The sequence below is a fragment of the Scyliorhinus torazame genome, chromosome 2 (assembly GCF_047496885.1).
Source record: "Scyliorhinus torazame isolate Kashiwa2021f chromosome 2, sScyTor2.1, whole genome shotgun sequence".
In the NCBI taxonomy this organism is placed as follows: Eukaryota; Metazoa; Chordata; class Chondrichthyes; order Carcharhiniformes; family Scyliorhinidae; genus Scyliorhinus; species Scyliorhinus torazame.
In genome coordinates this window covers 401068653-401087376 of record NC_092708.1, presented here as the reverse complement: position 1 = coordinate 401087376, position 18724 = coordinate 401068653, and the positions used below count along the sequence as shown (strand labels likewise).

Here is an 18724-nt window from a genome sequence, read left to right as displayed (position 1 = left end):
GCAAGAGAGCTCGGAGTGAGACGAGGAGAAACGTCTTTACTCAGAGAGCTGTTGGGGTTTGGAATGTGCTGCCTGGGAGAGCGGTGGAGGCGGATTCCACAGGAGGTTTCAAAAGAGAGCTGGATATATATTTGAAAGCGATGAATTTAGAGGGTTGTGGAGAAAGGGCTGGGGAATGGGACTAGCTCGGTAGCTCTTTCGGAAGCCGGTGCAGACATGATGGGCCGAATGGCCTCCTTTTGTGCTGTAACATTCTATGATTCTTTATTTAATAGCCAGACATTGAGGCTTCTAACACATACATGTACGTGGGATAATATGGGATAATCTGTGGGATGTTTGGAGTCGATATGATCTGAGAGATATATCACCATGGCAACGATCAACCTACCTACTGAGACTATCCTTAGTGGCATGTTGTCTCGGCCTTGCCTGTGATGTGAAATGTGCACTTTTACAATCCTGTAGAATGTGTTAACAGTGACTCATTTTAACCCCTATCACCAAGAAGAAATTCAAGTTATAAACCAGTCGAAATACTTCTGCCAAATATACCCAGAAGGCTATATGACCAAATGATCAGATGTTTAGCAGAGATGTAGGTACCATTCTGATCGCTTGGAGCAAACACTTGGCGCCATCACATTTTGCCCACTGAACGGCAGCTGGGGGATTCCGTTTCTGTCTGTTCAATAGCAGCTAGCTCGAGTTATGTGCAGAAAGTAGTGGAGGTTTTTAACTTTTCTGAAGAGTTTGACATTGTTTCCAGGTGCTGGAATCTCGTGTCCCTCACGGCCAGAAAATGTTTGAAAAGCTCATCGGTGCTGAGTTTATCAGTATGAATGAAGAAGAGAAAAAACTGGAAGATCTGCGGTACCGATGGCTAGTGTATAAAACAAAACTGAAGGAGGCTGGAGAGCTCTCGGTGAGTACAGTGATGTGGATTTACAGAAGCTCTATTTCTCTGAATGATGCTAGTTTTTAATTTTGCAGCAGTCCTTCATTAATTATACGATTCAGTTCACAAAACATTGCATGTATCTCGGTGTCTCTGTGTACAAGAGTGGCCATTTAATGCAGGTAACATGAATCAAATTCCGAAGCCCCAATGTAGGAGGTGGTATGGGACAGCTTTAACTAATCAGTCATGATTTATTCCAGAGGGTCAGGTTCCATATGTACACTGACAACACTCAGATCTACCTCTACTATCTCTGTCAAGTCAGGAGGAGAAAGAACACAGAGGAGCTACAGGACAGTTTGCCTGATGTCCACTATTTGGAAAATGCTGGAAGAAGGAATCTTAACAGTGGTCTGAGAAAATTATTGTACAATCAGACCGAGTCAAATGTTTTACAAAATGAAAATTGTGTTTGACAAATTTGTCAGTTTTTTGAGAATGGGAGCGAAGATCAAGAGCCAGTGTATATAATATTGTTGGATAATAATGTGCCACATGAAAGGCGAATACACAGGATAAGGGCTTTGGAGTTTGGGATTATGTCTTGGAGTGGATGGAGGATTGGCAGTAGAGTTTTTTCATATATTAATTCATTGGATATGAGCATCATTGTCAGGGCCAACATTTATTGCTAATCCCACATGTGGTGGTGAGCAGCTTTCTTGAATTACTGCAGTCCACGTGCTGCAGATACACCCAGAGTGCTGTTAGGGAGGGAGTTCCAGGTTTTTGATCCGGTGTTAGTGAAGGAAGATTGATTTATTTCCATCAGGACGGTATGAGAATTGGAGGGGAATTTGCAGCTTGATGTGTTCCCATGCATACTGCTGTCCTTGGTGGTAGAGATTGTGGGTTTGGAAGCTGTTTTTTAAGGAACCTTGGGTTAGCTATTGCTTTGTATTTTGTACATTGGACACACTGCTGCACAATGTGCTGGTGATGGAGGGAGTGAATGTTTAGGGTGGGGATGGGGCACCAATCAAGCCGGCTGCTTTGTCTTAGATTTATTGAGTTTCTGAGGGTTGTTGGAGTTATACTCATCCAAGCAAGTGGAAAATATTCCATCACACTCCTGATCTCTAGAGAGTGAACAGGCTTTGGGGAATCAGGAGGTGAGTTACTTGCTGCAGAATTTCAAGACTCTGATGGTTGTGGTTCCTGAAGGCTAATCATCTCTGGCACAGGTCATTGCGGCAAAGGTTCGCCAGGCCCTAGACCCTTTGGTTGCTTTATCAATGACTTTCCCTCCATCATAAGTTCGGAAGTGCTGTCATAGCTGGTGTTTAAATGGCTGGCCCAGTGTCCGGTCGATTTTGCGTCCAGGTTATTGGTGAAATTGGAAGAGCTGAGCCACAGACTACTCGAGCAACAGCCTGACATATTCACAATATCATACCTTACAGACAATGGGCTCAATTCTCCGACCCCCCACCCGGTCGGAGAATTGCCGGGGGCCGGTGTGAATCCCACCCCCGCCGTGTCGCAAATTCTCCGCCACCGGAGATTCGGCGGGGGCGGGAATCGCGCCGGTCGGCGGGAATCCCCCGGCGATTCTCCGGTCCGCGATGGGCCGAAGTCCCGGCGCTGTCAACCCACACCAGCCGGCGTGGATTGAACCACCTTTGGGACGGCGACGCGGGCGGGCTCCGGGGTCCTGGGGGGGGTGTGGGGCGATCTGGCCCCGGGAGGGCCCCCACGGTGGCCTGGCCCGCGATCGGGGCCCACCGATCCGCGGGCGGGCCTGTGCCGTGGGGGCACTCTTTTCCTTCCGCCTTCGCTGTGGTCTCCACCATGGCGGAGGCGGAAGAGACCCCCTCCACTGCGCATGCACGGGGATGCCGTGAGCGGCCGCTGACGCTCCCGCGCATGCGCCGCCCGACAAAGTCAGTTTCGCACCAGCTGGCGGGGCGGAAATCAGTCTGGCTCGGGCCTAGCCCCTCAAGGTGAGGGCTCGGCCGCTCAAGATGCGGAGACCTCCGCACCTTTGGGGCGGCACGATGCCGGACTGATTCGCGCCGTTTTTGGCACCGGTCGGCAGACATCGCGCCGATATCGGAGAATCCCGCCCAATGCCTCAGACACCACTATCACCATCCCTGGGTATCTTCCCACTGCCGAACCCTCATTACTAACGTCTTATGTGCTTGTGCCAAAATTGGGAGGCTTGTCCCACTAGTTAAGCAACAACTTGACATAATCATACTCGTGCTCATACTTTGAATCGTAACTTACAGCCAGTGTCCCAGATGTCACCATCACCACCACTGTATGTCCTGTCCCACTGACAGGACAGACTCACCAGAGGAGGCACCTCAGAGGTATACAGTCAGGAGGGAGTTTACCCGGGTTCCTCAACATCAGCTCTGGACTAATTCTCATGGCATCAGGTCACACATGGGCAATGAAACTGGCTGGTTACCACCTCCCAGGTGAGCACTTTTTGGAGGAAGTACTGAGAGTGACAAGGGCACAGAATATACTCTGAATGGAGGACTTCAATGTCTATCACCAAGAGTGGTTTGGTTGTATCACTACTGACCCAGTTGGCTGAGTATTAAAGGCATAGCTGGGTCTGTGACAGGTGGTGAGCGAACCAACAAGAGGGAAAAATCTCTTGATCTCGCCCTCCCAATCTATCTGTTACGGATGCATCTGTCTATGAGAGAATTGATAAGAGTGATCTCTGCACAGTCAAGGCAAAGTCCTATCTTCATGTTGAGAATACCGTCCATCGTGCTGTGTGGTGCTACTCTATGCCAAATGAGACAGATGCTGAACAGATCTGGCATCTAAAAACTGAGCATCCATCAGGTGCTGTGGACTATCAGCTACAGGAGCAGAAGTGTATTTGACCACAATCTGTAACCTCATGGCCCTAATTTTACCATTACAGTCAAGCTTGTTAAGTAATGGGTTAAGAGACATTGTAATTAGTTGTCTTATTTATGTTAAGTATCCATTAATTGACACTGATGTAAAGGGGCTTCAGGTGGCCACTGTCAGGTGATGGATGGTTAGAGTTTTGTGCAAAGGCTGTTGGAATGAAATAAATGTGAGTTTGTGAAAAAGGAACAGAACTTTAGACTCTTCATATCACAGCAACTAAAACATCTGACAAAGCTGAGGGATCACCGTGGGTCAGTGCCAGGAACAGCACCAGACATATCCCAAAAATTAACCCGGTGAAACCACAACCCAGGATTAATTGTGTGCCAAACAACAGAAGTAGCAATAGACTAAGAGACAAATGATCCCACAACCAATAGATCTGATAAAATCTCTGCACTGCTGCCGTATCCAATCTTGAATGGTGTTGGCAACGATAAACAACTGGCTTGCAGGAGGAGGATCCACAAATATTTCCATCCTTGATGGGGGAGCCCAGCACATCAGTGCAAAGAACTAGGCTTTTGCCGTCATCTTCAACCAGAACTGCTGAGTGGATGGTGCATCTTGACCTCCTCCTGAAGTTCCCAGCATCACAGATACCAGTCTTTAGCCAATTCGATTCACTCCATGTATGAAAATGAAATGAAAATCGCTTATTGTCACGAGTAGGCTTCAATGAAGTTACTGTGAAAAGCCCCTAGTTGCCACATTCCGGCGCCTGTTCGGGGAGGCTGGTACGGGAATCGAACCGTGCTGCTGGCCTGCCTTGGTCTGCTTTAAAAGCCAGCGATTTAGCCCAGTGTGCTAAACCAGCCCCCTTGATGTATATCAAGAAACAGTTGACAGCACTGAATACTTTTTTTTTAGAAAATATTTGATTGAAGCATTTGTAATTTTCACAGTTTTAACACTTTAATGTTTCTTAAACAACCGAGCAGGCCGACACATGAAAAAAACATAAAAATAACATCCCCTACTACCTGCTTCCAAATTACCCGTACACAAAGTTCCCTGTCCTTGTCTTACACTGCCATGCCTCCCATTTTCCACCCCCCCCTTTTCTCCTCCTCTCCCCCCCCCCCCCCCCCCCCCGCTTGCTGCTGACGTTCAATTTTCCTTAAAGAAGTTGATGAACGGCTGCCACCTCCGAGCAAACCCCTGAATTGAACCTCTCAAGGTGAACTTAATCTTTTCCAGCCTGAGAAACCCCGCCAAGTCGCTGACCCACACTCCTGACTTTGGAGGCTCCGAGTCCCTCCATCCCAGCAAAATCCGTCTCCGGGCCACCAGGGAGGAGAAGGCCAGAACATCGGCCTCCTTCCCTCCCTGGGCCCCCGGATCTTCCGATACCCCAAATATTTCCAATTCTGGACTTGGAGTCACCCTCCCTTCCAGGACCTCGGACATAACATCCGCAAATCCCTGCCAGAATCCCCTCCACTTCGGACACGCCCAGAACATGTGTACATGATTCATCGGGCTTCCCCCACAGCGTCCGCACCTATCCTCCACTTCTTCAAAAAACCTACTCACCCCGGCCGCAGTCATATGAGCCCTATGGACCACCTTGAACTGGATCAGACTGAGCCTGGCACATGACGAGGATGAATTGACTCTCCTCAAGGCCTTTTCCCATAGTCCGTCTTCTAACTCCCCTCCCAACTCTTCCTCCCACTTCCTCTTCACCTCCTCGATTGCGACCCCTTCCTACTCCATCTATTCCTTGTATATCTCCGAGACCCTCCCCTCCCCAACCCCTGCTTTTGACATCACCTTATCCTGTAGTCCCCTCGGGGAAGCGAGGAAAGCTTGGAACCTGCCTCTGGACCAAATCCCGTACCTGTAGGTATTGAAACCCGTTCCCACCCAGCAACTCAAACTCCTCCTCTAAAGCCTCCAGGCTCGGGAACCCCTCCTGAATGAAGAGATCCCCAAATCTCTCAATCCCTGCCCGCTGCCATCTCCTAAAGCCCCCATCCAGCCCCCCCCCCGGAACAAAACAGTGATTATCACAGATCGGTGACTACACTGACGCCCCCACCAATCTCATCTGCTGCCTCCATTGCCCTCACCCCTCAGGGCTACCACACCATTGGGCTTGTGGAGTACCGAGCCGGCGAGAACGGCAGGGGCCCGTTAATAAAGCCTCCAAGCTCGTACCCTTACAGGATGCCGCCTCTACTCGCACCCAAACCGACCCCTCCCCCACTACCCATTTCCTGGCCATCGATATGTTGGCCGCCCAGTAAAAATTAATAAAACCCGGGAGGGCCAAGCCCCCCCTCCCCGCGACCCCGTTCCAGGAGTACCTTCTTCTCCCTCGGGGTTTTACCGCGCACACACAACCCAAGATTACCGCATTCTGGGGCTGGTTTAGCACAGTGGGCTAATCAGCTGGCTTGTAATGCAGAACAACGCAGCAGCGCGGTTCAATTCCCGTACCAGCCTCCCCGAGCAGGCCCGGAATGTGGCAACTGGGGGCTTTTCACAGTAACTTCATTGAAGCCTACTCGTGGAAAGACCAAGGAACTGATCATCGACTTCAGGAAGCGTAGCACCACACACATTCTGCCTGCATCAGTGGCTCCGAAGTGGAGATGCTCGATAGCTTTAAGTTCCTGGGAATCACCATCACCAACAGTCTGTCCTGGTCCACTCACGTTAATGCAACAGTCAACCACGTCTCTACTTCCTACGGAAGCTAAAGAAATTTGGCATGTCTGCATCGACTCTTAGAAACTTCTGCAGATGTGCGATAGAGAGCATCCTATCCGGCTGCATCACAGCCTGGTATGGCAACTGCTCGGTCCAAGATCGCAAGAAACTGCAGAGCATGGTGAACTCAGCCCAGCGCATCACACAAGCTTGCCACCCCCACATTGATTCTGTATATACCTCCCGCTGCCTCAGGAAGGCAGACAGCATTATCAGAGACCCCTCCCACCCAGGCATTGCCTTCTTCCAGACCCTTCCATCAGGCAGAAGTCTGAAGACACGCACATCCAGACATAGGAACAGCTTCTCCCCACAGCTACTAGACTCCTCAACGACACCCTCTCGGACTGATCTGTTCCCTGTAAGAACGCTATTCACGACGCCCTATGCTGCTCTTGCTTGTGTATTTGCTTTGTTTGGTCCCTTGTTCCGCACTGTAACCAATCACTGTTTGTCGATGTACCATTTGTCAATGTTCTCTGTTGATTATTCTTTTGTCTACTGTGTACGTACTGTGTACGTTCCCTCGGCCCAGAAACATACTTTTCACTACTTCGGTACATGCGACAATAAATCAAATCAAGTCTCCTTTTCTGCCCCCGTGCCTGAATCGCAAACACCTCACTCTTTCCCATATTTAGTTTGTAGCCTGAAAACTGCCCAAATTCTTCCAGCAATCCATGATTCCAGCCACCCCCCCCCCCCCCCCCCACCCCCCAAACAGGTCTGTAATATAAAGAAGTAAATTGTCCACGTAGAGAGAGACCCCATGCTCCACCCCCCCCCCCCCCCCTAACTATCCCCCATCAGACATTCGATGCCCTAAGGGCCATTGCTAAGGGCTCTATGGCCAGGGCAAACAGTAGTGGGGAGAGCGGGCACCCCTGTCTTGTCCCCCTACAAAGACTAAAATATTCTGACCGGACCCGGTTGATTCTTACATTCGCCACCGGAACCTGACATAGCAACCGGACCCAATCCACAAATCAATGCCCGAGCCCGAACCTGCCTAGAATATCCCATAGGTACTTCCACTCCACCCGGTCAAAGGCCTTTTCTGCATCCATTGCTACTACCACCTCAACCTCGCGCCCCTCAGCTGGCATCATTACAACATTTAAGAGCCGTCTAATGTTGGACATCAGGTGCCTACCCTGCACAAATCCCGTCTGGTCTTCCCCGATTACCTCCGGGTCACAGCCCTCTATATGTGTGGCCAAGATCTTTGCCAGTAATTTAGCGTCTATGCTCAAAAGGGAGATCGGCCTGTACGATCCGTGGCTTTGTCCCGCTTCAAGATGAGAGAGATCGATGGTTGTGATGACGTTGGGGGGGAAGCACTCCCAGTTCCTTGGACTCATTAAAGGCCTTAACCAGGAGAAGCCCCAGTAACACAGAAAACGTTTTATAAAACTCCACTGGGTATCCATCCGGTCACGGGGCCTGACCCGATTGCATCACCCCAATCCGTCTATCACCTACCCGAGCCCAATTGGGCCCCCAAGGCCTTCCACCAGCTCCTCATCTACCTTCGGCAACTCTAGACCCCCCCCCCCCCCCCCCCAAATTGCTTCATACCCTCCTCCCCAGATAGGGGTTCCCATTTAGAATTCGCGAAACACATAATTTACCGCCCCCAGGTCCACCACCACCTTCCCTCATATCCTTTACTATCCCAATTTCTCTTGCTGCCTCCTGCTTCCTCAGCTGATGTGCTAACATCCTACTAGGTTTCTCCCCATACTCGTATATCGCCCCTTTTACCCTCCTCAAATGCCCCTCTGCCTTACCTGTGGACAGGAGCCCAAATTCCATTTAAAGTCTCTGACGCTCCTTCAGGAGCTCCTCATCCAGAGACTCCGCATATCTCCTGTCCACCTGTAAGATTTCACCTTCCAGCCTGTCCAACTCCCCCCGTTCAGTCCTCTCCATGTAGGCCCGAATCAAAATAAATTCCCCTCAGGTAACTGCCTTCAGCGCTTCCCAAACCACCCCTGCTGCGGTCTCACCCGTGTCGTTGCTCTTTATGTACCACTGAATGGCCCCCCTCACCTGCTCACAGACCTCATCCTCCACTGCAGACGCTGGGTCTTTCCTGTGCTCACCTGTAGGTCTATCCAGGGTGGGGCATGATCCAACACCACAATTGCTGAATACTCCGTGTCCTTCAGCCCCGCTAACAGCATTTTGTCAAGAACGAAAAAGTCTGGGCAAAATTCCCCGAAACGGCGCAATGTCCGCCGACTGGCACCCACAACGGCGCAAATCAGTTGGGCATCGCGCCGCCCCAAAGGTGCGGAATGCTCCGCATCTTTGGGGGCCGAGCCCCAACCTTAAGGGGCTAGGTCGGCGCCGGACCAATTTCCGCCCCGCCAGCTGGCGGAAAAGGCCTTTGGTGCCCTGCTAGCTGGCGCGGAAATGACATCTCCGGGCGGCGCATGCACGGGAGCGTTAGCGGCCGCTGACGGCATTCCCGCGCATGCGCAGTGGAGAGAGTCTCTTCTGCCTCAGCCATGGTGGAGACCGTGGCGGAGGCGGAAGGGAAAGAGTGCCCCCATGGCACAGGCCTGCCCGCGGATCGGTGGGCCCCGATCGCGGGCCAGGCCACTGTGGGGGCACCCCCCGGGGCTAGATCGCCCCCCACCCCCCCCAGGACCCCGGAGCCCGCCTGCGCCGCCTTGTCCCGCCGGTAAGGTAGGTGGTTTAATTTACGCCGGCGGGACAGGCATTTTAGCGGCGGGACTTCGGCCCATCCGGGCCGGAGAATCGCGCGGGGGGGGGGCCCGCCAACCGGCGCGGCGCGATTCCCGCCCCCGCCGAATATCTGGTGTCGGAGACTTCGGCAACCGGCGGGGGCGGCATTCACGCCAGCCCCCGGCGATTCTCCGAACCGGCGGGGGGTTGGAGAATCTCGCCCTTTATCCTGGAATACACCTCGTGCACATGGGAGCAGAATGAATACTCCTTGCTTCTTGGCCTCCCGGATCTCCACCCGCCCGCCCCCCCCACCATGTGCTCCATGAAGCCCCGCAGCTCTTTTGCCATTGCTGACACCTTTCCCGACCTGGAACTCCAACGGTCTAGTATCGGAACTAGAACCGTGTTAAACCCCCCCCCATAATCGGTGCAAGTTGAGGTCCAGAATCTTCCCCGCCACCCTCCTGACATAAGAACTAGGAGCAGGAGTAGGCCACCTGGCCCCTCGAGCCTGCTCCACCATTCAATGAGATCATGGCTGATCTTTTGTGGACTCAGCTCCACTTTCCGGCCCGAACACCATAACCCTTAATCCCTTTATTCTTCAAAAAACTATCTATCTTTATCTTAAAAACATTTAAGGAAGGAGCCTCAACTGCTTCACTGGGCAAGGGATTCCATAGATGATTCAACCCTTTGGGTGAAGAAGTATCTCCTAAGCTCAGTCCTAAATCCCCCCCCCTCTTCCTTCCCTCCCCTCGATCAGCCATGATCTTTCCTAGGCCAGCCCTTGGCCCATGCCCCGCACCTCACTTGGCCCACCCCTCGGCAGCTACCGCCATCCACTCTCCTCCTCCAACACCCTAAAAGCCCCCACCCCTCCACGTTAATCTTCAGCTCACTCCCCACTTTGCTTCCGTGAACTAGCCCTCCCAGCTAGCCTGGCAGCTCCCGCTCTCGGCGCCTAGCATCCTACCATCTGCTGGTTTCCCCCCCCCCCTCCCCACTCTGAGTATAAGTTTCCAGAACAATGGCACAAGGCACAAAAAACAACCAAACAATCCCTCCCAAGGTCCAAGCATAGAGGCCCACCCTTCCTCCCTTAACAAAATCTTATTCTAACACCTTCAAGCAGGACCGAATCGAAAAGACGGGACAAAGAAAAAGGAATTATACGTGTAAAAACTCATAGTTTTTCAAACATTGCAACTTAAATTACAGAGTTAAAAGACTAAGGTTTTTAAAAGGGCAACACATTACTTCTCCTCAGTTCTCCACAGTCAAAGTTTAAGATCCATGTTTGTCTACCAGGTTATTGTCCTTCATGAGGTCCGCTACGTCCTCCTGCGAGCCAAAGTACAGCTTCTGACCCTCATAGGTCTCCGAAAGACGGGCCGGGTAAAGCAGTCCAAACTTTATTTGCTTCTCATACAGGGCCGCCTTGACTTTATTAAAACTCGTCCTCCTCTTTGTGAGTTCTGCTCCCATGTCCTGGGGCACCCGGATCTCAGCATCTTCCCACATGCAGCGTTTCGGCTGCCAGGCCCACCTCATGATGCGTTCCTTATCAAGGAACCGGTGCAGCCGTACCACCATCGGCTGGGGGGGGGGGGGCTCACGCCCTATGGGCCGGGTCCACCTCCAACGGCTTTGGGAATGCACCCTCCCCTATTAGCTTCTCCAGCATCTTCCCCACATACGCACCTGCATCCGATCCTTCCCCTCTGGCAGACCGACGATCCGGATATTCTGGCTCCGAGAGCGGTTCTCCAGATCCTCCACCTTCTCCAGCAGTCGTTTCTGTTGGTCCTGTAGCATCCCGATCTCCGCTGCCATCGCAGTGGACTGCTCCTCTCGTTCCACCACCAGCTCCTCCAGCCTCTGGATCGCCTGTCCCTGGGTCGTCAATCTCTCCTCCACACGGCCGACCACCGCCCTGATCGAGTCCACCGCCCACGCCAGGTCCTCCGCACACTCCTTGCGATGTTGAGTGAACTTCTCAGTCAAGAAGTCCACCAACTGGTCCATTGATCATTGAGCTGGCGAAGTCAGACCCTACGTCCCTGCCATTGCCTCCTTTAAACTCTTAAGTAAGGGTGAACAGCCACTTGTCGTGGTCCACATTGGTTCAAATAACATGACAGAAAAATGAATTTGGTCAGAATTTAGGGTTCGTCCGCAGGACCTCAAAAGTAGTCTCTGTGGGTTACTCCCAGTACCATGCACAATTGAATTTAGAAATAGGAGGATAAAGCAAATGAATCTGTGGCTGAACTGTCTTTGGGAGAGCTGAGACATGTACAGGCCAGAGGGCTTACACCTAAATAGGGATGGGAATGAGCTCCTTGCAGGGTGGTTTGCTAGTGCTATTGTACAGGCTTTAAACTAACTTGGCAGTGGTGTGGGTGTTAGCTCGCTGAATATCCATATGGCAAAGGAAGAAGCTGGAGCCAATCTGTCTTCAACATTGGTGTAGTTACAAAACCCAGTATAACATACAGGCAAACTACCTTTCCCTTCCACATGGTCACCAACACATATGGAAACTGGTTCCTATGTATGTGCCCGAACCTTTCCATAATTAGTATCGGCTGTTCTTCATCACAACTGGAACATGCATTCAATTGTCACAACATTTACAACATTAACATGGGAACCAGGATAAAATATCAGAGAGGATTATCGAGGTGCACAAAATACTGAGATAGATAGCAGTAGAATAAGGAATGAAGGGGTCCGAGGGGAAAAGTATTAAAGTCGAAATCAGGGGTACTGTGCACATATGTGAATGTACAGAGTGTGGTCAGTAAGATTGGTGAGTTGGAGATGCAGATTGCCATGTGAAAGAAAATACGATGTAATGGCTATTCAGAGATCTGGATCAAAGATTAGCAATACTGGGTATTAAAATTTTCGTTGATGCAAGGTGTATAGAAAAGATAGGAAAGGAGAAAAAAGGCAAGGGGTGGAGATATTGATTAAGGTGAGGAATAAAAAAGGTGCAATTATGACTAGAGCGAGGGTAGGTCCGATCAAGGACGGTAGCGGGAGATTGTGTATTGAGTCTGAAGAGATAGGAGAGGTCTTGAATGAGTACTTTTCTTCTGTATTTACAAATGAGAGGGGCGATATTGTTGGAGAGGACAGTGTGAAACAGATTGGTAAGCTCGAGGAAATACTTGTTAGGAAGGAAGATGTGTTGGGCATTTTGAAAAACTTGAGGATAGACAAGTCCCCCGGGCCTGACGGGATATATCCAAGGATTCTATGGGAAGCAAGAGATGAAATTGCAGAGCCGTTGGCAATTATCTTTTCGTCCTCACTGTCAACAGGGGTGGTACCAGGGGATTGGAGAGTGGCGAATGTCGTGCCCCTGTTCAAAAAAGGAACTAGGGATAACCCTGGGAATTACAGGCCAGTTAGTCTTACTTCGGTGGTAGGCAAAGTAATGGAAAGGGTACTGAAGGATAGGATTTCTGAGCATCTGGAAAGACACTGCTTGATTAGGGATAGTCAGCACGGATTTGTGAGGGGTAGGTCTTGCCTTACAAATCTTATTGAATTCTTTGAGGAGGTGACCAAGCATGTGGATGAAGGTAAAGCAGTGGATGTAGTGTACATGGATTTTAGTAAGGCATTTGATAAAGTTCCCCATGGTAGGCTTCTGCACAAAGTAAGGAGGCATGGGATAGTGGGAAATTTGGCCAGTTGGATAACGAACTGGCTAACCGATAGAAGTCAGAGAGTGGTGGTGGATGGCAAATATTCAGCCTGGATCCCAGTTACCAGTGGTGTACCGCAGGGATCAGTTCTGGGTCCTCTGCTGTTTGTGATTTTCATTAATGACTTGGATGAGGGAGTTGAAGGGTGGGTCAGTAAATTTGCAGACGATACGAAGATTGGTGGAGTTGTGGATAGTAAGGAGGGCTGTTGTCGGCTGCAAAGAGACATAGATAGGATGCAGAGCTGGGCTGAGAAGTGGCAGATGGAGTTTAACCCTGAAAAGTGTGAGGTTGTCCATTTTGGAAGGACAAATATGAATGCGGAATACAGGGTTAACGGTAGAGTTCTTGGCATTGTGGAGGAGCAGAGAGACCTTGGGGTCTATGTTCATACATCTTTGAAAGTTGCCACTCAAGTGGATAGAGCTGTGAAGAAGGCCTATGGTGTGCTCGCGTTCATTAACAGAGGGATTGAATTTAAGAGCCATGAGGTAATGATGCAGCTGTACAAAACCTTGGTAAGGCCACATTTGGAGTACTGTGTACAGTTCTGGTCGCCTCATTTTAGGAAGGATGTGGAAGCTCTGGAAAAGGTGCAAAGAAGATTTACCAGGATGTTGCCTGGAATGGAGAGTAGGTCTTACGAGGAAAGGTTGAGGGTGCTAGGCCTTTTCTCATTAGAGCGGAGAAGGATGAGGGGCGACTTGATAGAGGTTTATAAGATGATCAGGGGAATAGATAGAGTAGACAGTCAGAGACTTTTTCCCCAGGTGGAACACACCATTACAAGGGGACATAAATTTAAGGTGAAAGGTGGAAGATATAGGAGGGATATCAGAGGTAGGTTCTTTACCCAGAGAGTAGTGGGGGCATGGAATGCACTGCCTGTGGAAGTAGTTGAGTCAGAAACATTAGGGACCTTCAAGCAGCTGTTGGATAGGTACATGGATTACGGGAAAATGATATAGTGTAGATTTATTTGTTCTTAAGGGCAGCACGGTAGCATTGTGGATAGCACAATTGCTTCACAGATCCATGGTCCCAGGTTCGATTCCAGCTTGGGTCATTGTCTGTGCGGAGTCTGCACGTCCTCCCCGTGTCTGCGTGGGTTTCCTCCGGGTGCTCCGGTTTCCTCCCACAGTCCAAAGATGTGCGGGTTAGGTGAATTGGCCAATGATAAATTGCCCTTAATGTCCAAATTGCCCTTGGTGGTGGGTGGAGGTGTTGAGTTTGGGTAGGGTGCTCTTTCCAAGAGCTGGTGCAGACTCAAGGGGCCGAATGGCCTCCTTCTGCACTGTAAATTCAATGATAATCTATGATTAATCTAGGACAAAGGTTCGGCACAACATCGTGGGCCGAAGGGCCTGTTCTGTGCTGTATTTTCTATGTTCTATGTTCTATGTTGTACACCTACAGGTGAGGAGAATGTAGACGAGTGACTTTGCAAGGAAATTATAGATGAGCAGTTATAATGGTGGAATTTATCCGAATATACACTGGGATAGTAATAATGTGGAGGACAAAGAAGGACAAGAGTTCCTAAAGCATGTTCAGGAAAATCTTTCCATCCAATGAAAAAGGCAGCACTGCTGCTAGCCCTGGTGCTTGGGAATGAAGGGGTCAAGTGTCAGGAGGGAAACATTTAGGGAACAGTGATCACTATGTCAACAGATTTAGGTTGACTATGTGGAAAAGAAAAGAGCAATCCAGAGTAAAATTAATTAACTGGGGAAAACCAACTTAAATGACAAGAACAGATCTGGGCCAAGTAAATTGGAGTCAGGTTGGCTGGAGAAATGAACAAAGAACAAAGAACAAAGAAATGTACAGCACAGGAACAGGCCCTTCGGCCCTCCAAGCCCGTGCCGACCATACTGCCCGACTAAACTACAATCTTCTACACTTCCTGGGTCCGTATCCTTCTATTCCCATCCTATTCATATATTTGTCAAGATGCCCCTTAAATGTCCCTATCGTCCCTGCCTCCACTACCTCCTCCGGTAGTGAGTTCCAGGCACCCACTACCCTCTGCGTAAAAAACTTGCCTCGTACATCTACTCTAAACTTTGCCCCTCTCACCTTAAACCTATGCCCCCTAGTAATTGACCCCTCTACCCTGGGGAAAAGCCTCTGACTATCCACTCTGTCTATGCCCCTCATAATTTTGTATACCTCTATCAGGTCGCCCCTCAACCTCCTTCGTTCCAGTGAGAACAAACCGAGTTTATTCAATCGCTCCTCATAGCTTATGCCCTCCATACCAGGCAACATTCTGGTAAATCTCTTCTGCACCCTCTCTAAAGCCTCCACATCCTTCTGGTAGTGTGGCGACCAGAATTGAACACTATACTCCAAGTGTGGCCTAACTAAGGTTCTATACAGCTGCAACATGACTTGCCAATTCTTATACTCAATGCCCCGGCCAATGAAGGCAAGCATGCCGTATGCCTTCTTGACTACCTTCTCCACCTGTGTAGCCCCTTTCAGTGATCTGTGGACCTGTACTCCTAGATCTCTTTGACTTTCAATACTCTTGAGGGTTCTACCATTCACTGTATATTCCCTACCTGCATTAGCCCTTCCAAAATGCATTACCTCACATTTGTCCAGGTTAAACTCCATCTGCCATCTCTCCGCCCAAGTCTCCAGACAATCTAAATCCTGCTGTATCCTCAGACAGTCCTCATCGCTATCCGCAATTCCACCAACCTTTGTGTCGTCTGCAAACTTACTAATCAGACCAGTTACATTTTCCTCCAAATCATTTATATATACTACAAAGAGCAAAGGTCCCAGCACTGATCCCTGTGGAACACCACTGGTCACAGCCCTCCAATTAGAAAAGCATCCCTCCATTGCTACCCTCTGCCTTCTATGGCCTAGCCAGTTCTGTATCTACCTTGCCAGTTCACCCCTGATCCCGTGTGACTTCACCTTTTGTACTAGTCTACCATGAGGGACCTTGTCAAAGGCCTTACTGAAGTCCATATAGACAACATCTACTGCCCTACCTGCATCAATCATCTTAGTGACCTCCTCGAAAAACTCTATCAAGTTAGTGAGACACGACCTCCCCTTCACAAAACCGTGCTGCCTCTCACTAATACGTCCATTTGCTTCCAAATGGGAGTAGATCCTGTCTCGAAGAATTCTCTCCAGTAATTTCCCTACCACTGAAGTAAGGCTCACCGGCCTGTAGTTCCCGGGATTATCCCTGCCACCCTTCTTAAACAGAGGAACAACATTGGCTATTCTCCAGTCCTCCGGGACATCCCCTGAAGACAGCGAGGATCCAAAGATTTCTGTCAAGGCCTCAGCAATTTCCTCTCCAGCCTCCTTCAGTATTCTGGGGTAGATCCCATCCGGCCCTGGGGACTTATCTACCTTAATATTTTTTAAGACACCCAACACCTTGTCTTTTTGGATCACAATGTGACCCAGGCTATCTACACACCCTTCTCCAGACTCAACATCTACCAATTCCTTCTCTTTGGTGAATACTGATGCAAATGGTAGCTGAACAGTGGACAGTCAAAGAAGAGAGTGTTCAAGCACAGTCAAGGTATATTCCCTTGAAAGGGAAAGATAAGGAAAACAAATCCAGAGTTTCCTGGATCAGAACAGAGAAAAATTGCGATAAAGACAGATCGAAATTACAGTTGAGAACCAGGGTGAATCTAGAAGGTTCCAAATGGGGTAAAAAAGTAGAGGGAGTATGAAGAAACTGGCAGCCAGCATAAAAAGGAAGACCAAAGTATTCTATAGGCAAATAAATAGTAAAAGGAGGAGTGGGTGGGGCTAATTAGGGAGCATGATTTAGTATGGAAGCAGAGGACATGGCTGAGGTAATCGGTGAATATTTGACATCTGTCTTTAATGAGGAAGAAGATGCTATCGAGGCCATAGTGAATGAGGAGGTAATTCAGACCTTTAAAAGATTTGGACTTGGGAAGAAAGCAATGCTGTAGAGGCAGTATGTACTTAAAGGTGGCAGGACACAAGGACCAGATGAGGTACATCCAAAGATTCTGAGAGGAATGAGAGTGGAAATTACAGAGACAATGGCCATAATCTTTCAGTATTCCTTAGAATTGGGGTTGGTGCTAGACGACTGGAGAATTTCAAACATTGCACTCTTGATCAAAAAAACGGTGTAAAGAAAAGCCCAGGAACTACAGGCCAGTCAATTTGGGGAAAGTGTCTCGAAACAATAATTTGGGACAAATTTAATAGATGGACAAATGTGTTAATTAGCCAGTGTGGATTTCTTAAAGGAAAATCGCGTTTAAAAAACTTGATTTAAATTTTTTGAACAAGGGTTGACAATGGCAAAACTTGGCAGATAGAATTTAATTGTAAGAAAAGGTGAAGTTATCCAGTTTGGTAGGAAGAACAAAGGAGCTGAATAATATTTAAGTGAAGAAAGACTGCAGAAAATGCTTAAATCACAAAAAGATAAAATGCAAGATAGCATGTAATTGGAAATGCAAATTGATTGTTAACCTTTATTTCAAAGGGAATGGAGTATAAAAATAGGGTGGTCTTGCTAAAACTGTACTCAGCACTAGTTAGACCATCCCTAGCAGCAAGTCCGCAAGGGTCATAATCTCCGGATTACTGCCCGAGCCACGTGCAAATTGGCATAGGGAGGCAAGAATAAGGGAAGTTAACACGTGGCTGAAAGAGTGGTGTGGGAAAGAGAGGTTTCTTTTCATGGGACACTGGCATCAGTTTTGGGACAGGGGGGACCTATACCGTTGGGATGGTCTCCACCTGAACCGAGCTGGGACCAGTGTTCTGGCGAAAAGAGTAAATAGGGTGGTCAATAGGACTTTAAACTAGAGATTGGGGGGGAAAGGGAAAGTCGGGGAACCAAGAGGTAAAGTAATCAATGGGAAGCGTAGCTGCTTAGGAATACAAAAAAAGCACGAAAAGACAGAACTCAGGAGAGGTTACGATAGTCCCCATCCCACAAAATATGACACAGTATATGGAAAGGCTCAGTAAACCAAGGTCCACCACACTAAGAAAACAAAAAGAGACGGTCAATAGAGAATTAAAGGTGCTATATTTAAATGCGCGCAGTGTATGGAACAAGGTAGATGAGCATGTGGCCCAGATTGTGACTGGCAGGTATGATGTGGTAGGCATCACAGAGTCGTGGTTGCAGGGGGTTCAGGACTGGCATTTAAACATCCAGGGATTCACAACCTATCGAAAAGACAGAGAGGTAGGCAGAGGTGGCGGGGTTGCCTTGTTAATTAGGAATGAAATTAAATCAAAAGCACTAAACGACATAGGGTCAGATGATGTGGAGTCTGTGTGGGTGGAGTTGAGGAACCACAAAGGCAAAAAAACCATAATGGGAGTTATGTACAGGCCTCCTAACAGTGGTCAGGACCAGGGGCACAAAATGCACCACGAAATAGAAAGTGCATGTCAGAAAGGCAAGGTCACAGTGATCATGGGGGACTTCAATATGCAGGTGGACTGGGTAAATAATGCTGCCAGTGGACCCAAGGAAAGGGAATTCATTGAATGTTTACAGGAGGGCTTTTTGGAACAGCTTGTGATGGAGCCCACGAGGGGACAGGCCATTCTGGACTTAGTGTTATGTAATGAGCCAGACTTGATTAAAGATCTTAAAGTAGGGGAACACTTAGGAGGCAGTGATCATAATATGGTAGAATTCAATCTCCAATTTGAAAGAAAGAAGGTAGAATCAGATGTAAAGGTGTTA

At 49.1% G+C, this 18724-nt stretch overlaps 1 protein-coding gene across 4 annotated transcripts in view; it reads left to right on the top strand.

Moving 5' to 3' along the window:
- Positions 1-18724, top strand: part of syne3 (spectrin repeat containing, nuclear envelope family member 3) — a 177367-nt gene that overhangs the window by 131297 nt on the left and 27346 nt on the right. For all 4 annotated transcript variants that reach the window (XM_072494475.1, XM_072494474.1, XM_072494472.1 and 1 more), the window contains one exon: positions 770-925. In XM_072494475.1, coding sequence (XP_072350576.1) covers positions 770-925 — 156 coding nt within the window. The remainder of the gene's footprint in view (positions 1-769; positions 926-18724) is intronic.